This window comes from Piliocolobus tephrosceles, chromosome 21 (genome assembly GCF_002776525.5).
Source record: "Piliocolobus tephrosceles isolate RC106 chromosome 21, ASM277652v3, whole genome shotgun sequence".
In the NCBI taxonomy this organism is placed as follows: domain Eukaryota; kingdom Metazoa; phylum Chordata; class Mammalia; order Primates; family Cercopithecidae; genus Piliocolobus; species Piliocolobus tephrosceles.
In genome coordinates this window covers 49,669,382-49,677,250 of record NC_045454.1, presented here as the reverse complement: position 1 = coordinate 49,677,250, position 7,869 = coordinate 49,669,382, and the positions used below count along the sequence as shown (strand labels likewise).

The window sequence follows — 7,869 nt, the reverse complement described above, 5'->3', positions numbered from 1 at the left end:
TCCATAGGCTCTGGACTCAAACAGAACTGAGTTTGAATCCCAGCTCTGCCACTCACCAGTACCATCGAAGGAATTGTGTGACCCATAGCAATTCCTTCAATGAACCCGAGACTCAGTTTCCCCATACGAAAACGGGGCTAAGAGTTGTCTCCCTCTTGGCCGGGCATGGTGGCTCACGCCTGTAATCCCAGCACTTTGGGAGGCTGAGGCAGGCAGATCACGAGGTCAGGAGATCGAGACCGACCTGGCTAACATGGTGAAACCCCATCTCTACTAAAAATACAAAACAAATTTAGCCCGGCATGGTGGCGGGCGCCTGTAGTCCCAGATACTCGGGAGGCTGAGGCAAGAGAATGGCGTGAACCCAGGAGGCGGAGCTTGCAGTGAGCCGAGATTGCGCCACTGCACTCCAGCCTGGGCGACAGAGCGAGACTCCCCCTCAAAAAAAAAAAGAGTCGTCCCCTTCTCGTGGTGAGGCTCAGGAGAGATGGTGGGACTCCAGCTCTTAGCTCGCCAGGGACACCTAGTCAAGGCCCTGCAAGCTCACAATGCCCTCTGCTGCTAGCCCCAAAGAGCCAAAGCTCCAAAAACTAGATGGTCCCCCATAGTGTGTCAGTGAGAAACTCAAAGAAATGGTGGGAGGATGTTTGTTTATTGCACTGACTCCACTCCTATGTTCTGCTGCAGGAATATTAATGAGTTGACATGTCCCCGTCCTAACATGCAATAAATTCAGGAATCTGGAGCTCGCACAGCTCCGCCTCAGAGAATGTCAGATTGTGGACCTGGGGGATGTTGTTGTTTGAGTAACTTTTTTAGTTTTTATTTCTTGAGACAGAGTCTGGCTCTGTCGTCCAGGCTGGAGTGCAGTGGTGTGATCTCAGCTCACTGCAGCCTCCGCCTCCCAGGTTCAAGCCATTCTCCTGCCTCGGCCTCCTGAGTAGCTGGGATTTGGTGTGAGCCACCATGCTCAGCTAATTTTTGTATTTTCAGTAGAGACAGCATTTTGTATTTTTAGTAGAGACAGGGTTTCACCATGTTGGTCAGGCTGGTCTCGAACTCCTGACTTCATGATCTGCCTGCCTCAGCCTCCCAAAGTGCTGGGATTACAGGCATGAGCCACTGTGCCCCGCCCTAGTTTTTAATTTTTCTTGGAAACCGTTTTTTTTCCTTTGAGACAAGGTCTTGCTCTGTCACCTAGGCTGGAGTGCAGTGGAGTGATCATAGCTCACTGCAGCCTCAACCTCCTGGGCTCAAATGATCCTCCTGCCTCAGCCTCATGAGTAGCTGGAACTACCAGTGTGCACCACTATGTCTGACTAAATATATATAATTTCCATGTGAATGTCCTTTACAGCAAGAGAAAAGCCTTTTTCTTTCTTTATTCCTTTTTTTTTTTTTTTTTTTTTGAGACAGAACCTCACTCTGTCTCAGGCTGGAGCGTAGTGGCACGATCTCAGCTCACTGCAACCTCTGCCTTGGGTTCAAGCAATTCTCCTGCCTCGGCCTCCCAAATAGCTGGGATTACAGGCGCCCACCAGTACACCAGGCTAATTTTTGTATATTTAGTAGAGACAGGGTTTCACCATTTTGGCCAGGCTGGTCTCGAACTCCTGACCTCAAGTGATCCGCCTGCCTCAGCCTGCCAAAGTGCTGAGATTATAGGCGTGAGCCACTGTGCCCAGACAAGAAAAGCCTGTTTCTTGACTCTGAGCCAAATAGACATGACCCCTGGAGAAACTGAGGACTGGAGAGGCGAGGTAGCCACCCCCGACCTGCCCACACGGCTCTCCAGTGTGCAGGTGGCATCTGCTGGGTAGAGTTGGAGACGTTGGAGACAGCCCTTTGGGGAGATGGGAGGTGACACCCCCGCCCCTCTCCCTGTCCGGCCTTCTCCTCTGCTCCTGTTTCCTCTTTCTGGACCCCAACCAAGACACCCCTTCCCTTTTTGCTGCCGCTTGCTCGATCAAGTTCTGCCTGCACCGACCCCCACCCCCGCCCTCTGCGCCCCGACCCTGGAGGCAGAAGCAGTCCCATCGCCTCTCCCGTCGCTGGGAGGGGCCCATGCTGGTGCTCCCAGGAGCCAGATGAGATGCTGGTCAAGCCTCCAGCCCCCACCTCCCACCTGGTGGATCACACCCATTTTACGGATGAGAAAATTAAGACACAGAGAGGGGGAAGGGCAGCCTTGGGATGTTAGAGTTTAGCGGGGAGCTGAGCTGGGGTCTTTGAACCTCTAGTCCCAGGCTCTTGAAGATTCCAGCATCAGCATCCCGGACCCAGGGCCGGCTTGGCAGGTAAGTCAACTGGGCTGTCACAGGGGATTCTGGGTTCAGAAGAGCCTGAAGTTTCAGCTTGCACCCAGCCCCAGAAATTCTGTAGCTGGCCCTGCAAGGACCCTGCCAGATTTTGTACCATCTGTTAGCAAGGTCAGGTTGATTCTGTCTCCTCGGTGTCTCTCAAATGTGTCCTCTTCTCTCCAGCTCCATGACAGCCACCTTGGTCCAGCCCCAGGCTGCTCACCTGAACCAGCGCAGTCCTCTCCGCCCTGGTCCCGGCCCCCACCCCCACAGTCTGTTCTCCCTGCAGCAGCCACTAGAGGGCGCCTGTGAGCACCTGAGTCAGGGCCTGTCCCTCCTCTGCCCACAGCCCTCCGTGGCTCCCACTTCCCTCGGGATCAAAGCCCAAGACCGCCTTGCAACGTACAAGGCCCTGCACAACCCACCCTTCCCTCCTCCCTGTCTCCCTCTCCTCACTCTGCTCCAGCTACACGGGCCTCCTCAATGTTCCTCCAATATGCCAGGTTCGTCCTGCCCCAGGGCCTTTGCACGAGCTGTTCCATTCGCTTGGTGTGCCCTCTAAGATTATGAGAGTGACCTTCCAGCCTTCACAAGTCACTTCCACTGAGCAACCTTCCTTGACTGCGTGGCTATCATAGTCACCTCATTACTCCTTGCCCTATTTATCCTATGTTATTTCTTTCATAAAAGTTTCTCTACCTGAAATTATTGTAGCAAATAATAATACATATTAGTATTGTTATGATAAAGAATAAAAATAGGTCGGGCGTGGTGGCTCACGCCTGTAATCCCTGTACTTTGGGAGGCTGAGGTGGATGGATCACTTGAGTCCAGGAATTTGAGACTAGCCTGGCTAACATGGTGAAACCCCAACTCTACTAAAAATACAAAAATTAACCTGGAGTGGTGGCGCATGCCTGTAACCTCACCTACTTGGGAGGCAGGAGAATCACTTGAACCTGGAAGGCAGAGGTGGCAGTGAGCCAAGACTGCGTCACTGCACTCCAGCCTGGGCAACAGAGACTCTGTCTCAAAAAAAAAAAAAAAAAGGCCGGGCGCGGTGGCTCACGCCTGTAATCCCAGCACTTTGGGAGGCTGAGGCAGGCGGATCACAAGGTCAAGAGTTTGAGACTATCCTGGTCAACATGGTGAAACCCCTCTCTACTAAAAATACGAAGATTAGCTGGGCATGATGGCGGGCGCCTGTAGTCCCAGGTACTCGGGAGGCTGAGGCAGGAGAAAGGCATAAACCCGGGAGGCAGAGGTTGCAGTGAGCCGAGATCACGCCACTGCACTCCAGCCTGGCAACAGAGCAAGACTCTGTCTAAAAAAAAAAAAAAAAAGGAAAGAAAGAAAAAGAAGAAAAAGGAAAAAACCCATAAGAACCATAACTATAGGCCGGGCGCGGTGGCTCAAGCCTGTAATCCCAGCACTTTGGGAGGCCGAGACGGGTGGATCACGAGGTCAGGAGATCGAGACCATCTTGGCTAACACAGTGAAACCCCGTCTCTACTAAAAAATACAAAAACTAGCCGGGCAAGGTGGCGGGCGCCTGTAGTCCCAGCTTCCCAGCTACTCGGGAGGCTGAGGCAGGAGAATGGCGTGAACCCGGGAGGCGGAGCTTGCAGCGAGCTGAGATCCGGCCACTGCACTCCAGCCTGGGCGACAGAGCGAGACTCCATCTCAAAAAAAAAAAAAAAAAAAAAAACATAACTATAAAAAGTATTAAAAACACAAAAACTTGCTGGCCACACAAAAATAGCTGGATCTGGCCCTTGGGGAGCTGGAGTTTGTGACCCTTACTGTGAATATTTTATAATCAATTCATTTGGCCCTCATTTTGATGCAGCAGGCATGGTCTGTTGAGGTCCATGTTTTTTAGTTTGTGTTTTGTTTTTTTTGTCTTGTTTTATTTTTTTGAGACAGAATCTCGCTCTGTCGCCCAAGCTGGAGTGCAATGGTGCGATCTTAGCTCACTGTAACCTCTGCCTCCCAGGTTCAAGCGACTCTCCTGCCTCAGCCTCCCGAGTAGCTGGGATTACAGACGTGCACCACCACACCCGGTTAATTTTGTATTTTTAATAGAGACGGGGTTTCGCCATGTTGACCAGGTTGGTCTCGAACTCCTGACCTCAGGTGATCCGCCTGCTTCAGCTTCCCAAAGTGTTGGGATTACAGGTGTGAGCCACCGTGCCCAGCCTGAAGTTCATGTTTTACAGATGGGGAAACCGAGGCACAGAGCGGCAAAGTCGCTAGCCTAGGGTCACCGAGTGATGCCCCGGCTGCACCGGGATTTGAACCCAGGAGGCCTGGCGTGGAGTTGGGGGTGTCTGACGTGGGGTTGGGGTGTCGGGGGTGGGAGCCCTGTGGTGGGCTGAGTGGTTCTGCTGCTCTGTCCCCAGGCCCTGGCGAGAGCGGGAAGAGCACCTTCATCAAGCAGATGCGGATCATCCATGGTGCCGGCTACTCAGAGGAGGAGCGAAAGGGCTTCCGGCCCCTGGTCTACCAGAACATCTTCATGTCCATGCGGGCCATGATCGAGGCCATGGAGCGGTTGCAGATCCCCTTTAGCAGGTCTGAGAGCAAGGTGAGCCATCAGGGCAGGCAGGGGCCCAGGGCAGGGTTCCCCAGACCCCAGAGCAGGGCCAAGTTCCCCAGACTTCAGGGCGGGGCAGGGTCCCTAGACCCTGGGGCAAGGCCATGTCCTCCAGACATGTGTGCATACATACAAGTGCACACACACGTATACACACATACACGCACATATACACACACATATGTATGTGCACACACACGTACACAAGGAACACACACTGACATGCTCACGAAGATACACATGCGCGCCCACATGCACATGTCCACACACATACACAGATGAATGCACACGTGCACATGTGTGTGTACATACAAGTGCACACACAAGTATACGCACATACATGCACATATGTGCACACACACAAATGCACACAAGAATCCATGCAGCTGCCCCCACACAGATGCACACAAATAAGTGCACACACAAATGTACACACCCAAACACGCCCATGCACGTGAACACACACACAAACACACACAAGCGTGCATGCAAATTCCCACATGCACACACATACACACATGCACACACGGAAACTCACACAAAGATACACACACGCCTGCATGCAATCCCCCCATGCACATGCACGCACACGTGTGCACACATACAAATGCACACACAAGCACACCTATGTACGCACCCACAAATGCACCCAAGGATACATGCGCATGCCTCACACACAAATGTGCACACAAATCACACACCCAGACACACCCATGCACACGTGTACATCTATACACACACGAGCACACTTGTACGTGAACACACACAGAGAAATGCACACACAACACTCAGTCCATCACAAAGGTCTGAGCAATGCTCGTAGCGCCTGGAGGGAGCCAGGGCTGTTCGGGGAAAAGAAGGGGAAGCCCAGGTTCCGGCGGGCAGCTCAGGGTTCACGCGCCTGTTGGGGGGCCTCTGAGGGGCACATTGCTTCAGTGCTCTGTGTCTTAGTCGCTTCCTGTATAGAATGGGGGGATGTGAGTGCCGTGCTTCCTGGGAGCCAGCTAGTGTAAAGAGCAGGGCTGGCTGCCAAGGAGGCCCTTGACCCCTGCGGGTGCCATGCGCCCCCTGAACCTGAGATCGCCCGAGCACATGTGCCGTCTGCAGCCCCTCATGTGCTGGCCTGTGCTTCTCCCTGCGGGGATCCATGCACAAACAGACGGAGGACAAATTAAACGTGTGTGGGGGGCTCGCGGCTTCTGGGAAACAAGAAGGGTAGTGGGAAGAGGGTGTGTTTCAGGGAGGGACGCGAGGGCTTGCAGGGATGCCTGGGGAGGGCAGCCCCACTCAGACAGGCTACCCTAACTGCCTCCGTCCTCCCTCCCCAGCACCACGCCAGTCTGGTCATGAGCCAGGACCCCTATAAAGTGACCACGTTTGAGAAGCGCTACGCCGTGGCCATGCAGTGGCTATGGAGGGATGCCGGCATCCGGGCCTGCTATGAGCGCCGGCGGGAATTCCACCTGCTGGATTCAGCCGTGTAGTGAGTCTGGGGTCTGCGGGGGACGGGTGCGTGGGGAGGGGCTGAGGGCAGGGGCCAGGCTGGCTGGTTTCCTGCAGCAGGAGGTATTGTGGGCGCAGATGGGCTGTGAGGTGGTCCTGCTCCAGGATGAGGTCCTTCCAGGGGGGACCCTAATTCCTGGGGGACCCTGTTCTGGGGGTGACCCTTTTCCTGGGGGAACTCTCTTCCGGGAATGACCTTGTTCCTGGGTGGACCCTGTTCCTTGGGGGTGACTCTGTTCTGGGAGTGAACTTGTTCTTGTGGTGACCCTGTTCTAGGGGTCACCCTGTTCCTGAGGGAATCCAGTTCCTTGGAGAGACCCTGTTCTAGGGGGAATCCTGTTTCTACAGTGACCCTGTGCCTGGGGGTCCCTGTTCCTGCAGGGACCCTGTTTCGGGGTGACCCTGTTCCTGGGGGAACCGTATTCCTAGAGTGATCCTGTTCTTGGGGGGCACTTTGTTCCTGGGGGGACCCTATTCCTGGAGAACCCTGTTCCTGGAGTGACCCTGTGCCTTGGGGTCCCTGTTCCCACGAGGACCCTATTTCAGGGGTGACCCTGTTTCTGGGGGGACCCTATTCCTGGGGGTGACTCTGTTCCCAGGGAGACCCTATTTCCTGGGGGATCCTGTTCTGGGGTTGATCCTTTTCCTGGAGTGACCCTGTTCTTGGGGGTGATCCTGTTCCTGGGGGGACTGTATTCCTAGAGTGACCCTGTTCTTGGAGGGGCCCTGTTCCTGGGGGGACCTTGTTCCTGGGGGAACCCTATTCCTGGAGAACCCGGTTCCTGGAGTGACCCTATTCCTGGGGGGAACCTGTTCCTAGAGTGACCCTGTTTTAGAAGGGACCCTATTCTGGGGGGACCCTTTTCTGGGAGTGACCCTGTTCCTGAGGAGACCCTATTCTGGGGGCACCCTGTTCCTGGAGTGACCCTGTTCTTGGGGGAACCCTGTTCCTAGAGTGACCCTGTTTTCGGGGGGACTCTAAACTTTAGCAGCTCTCCCAGGGGACACCACTCCCCGATGAGGCCGTTCCTCATGTCACACCATCCTTTGGGTCACCCTGCTCTGTGTGTGAAGCTGCTTTTCCTTGGGGCTCCGTTGCCTCAGGTGGGGGACGCTCCTGGGCCATCTGCCAACCCCAGGGATCCCGCCCCCACCCAGGGAGCTCTCCTCCCCAAGCGGTCCCAGCAGGGTCCTTGCGGGGCCTTTTGTAGGGGCCTGGGAAGCAAAGGGAGGCTGGCTGTAAGGCTGGGCCTCAGGACTCCTCGCTCTGCAGCTACCTGTCCCACCTGGAGCGCATCACCGAGGAGGGCTATGTCCCCACGGCTCAGGACGTGCTTCGCAGCCGCATGCCCACCACTGGCATCAACGAGTACTGCTTCTCCGTGCAGAAAACCAACCTGCGGTGAGCGTTCCACCTAGGCCCAGCCTAGGGGGCAGGGAAGGCTTCCTGTAGGAGGAGGAGGGGCAAAG

The 7,869-nt window shown here is 55.0% G+C and overlaps 1 protein-coding gene across 1 annotated transcript in view; it reads left to right on the top strand.

Annotated features, from left to right (window-relative positions):
• The window catches only part of GNA15 (G protein subunit alpha 15), a 40,913-nt gene that overhangs the window by 21,123 nt on the left and 11,921 nt on the right, over positions 1 to 7,869 (top strand). The window contains exons 5-7 of the mRNA XM_026455496.2: positions 4,703 to 4,887; positions 6,225 to 6,379; positions 7,673 to 7,801. Coding sequence (XP_026311281.1) covers positions 4,703 to 4,887; positions 6,225 to 6,379; positions 7,673 to 7,801 — 469 coding nt within the window. The remainder of the gene's footprint in view (positions 1 to 4,702; positions 4,888 to 6,224; positions 6,380 to 7,672; positions 7,802 to 7,869) is intronic.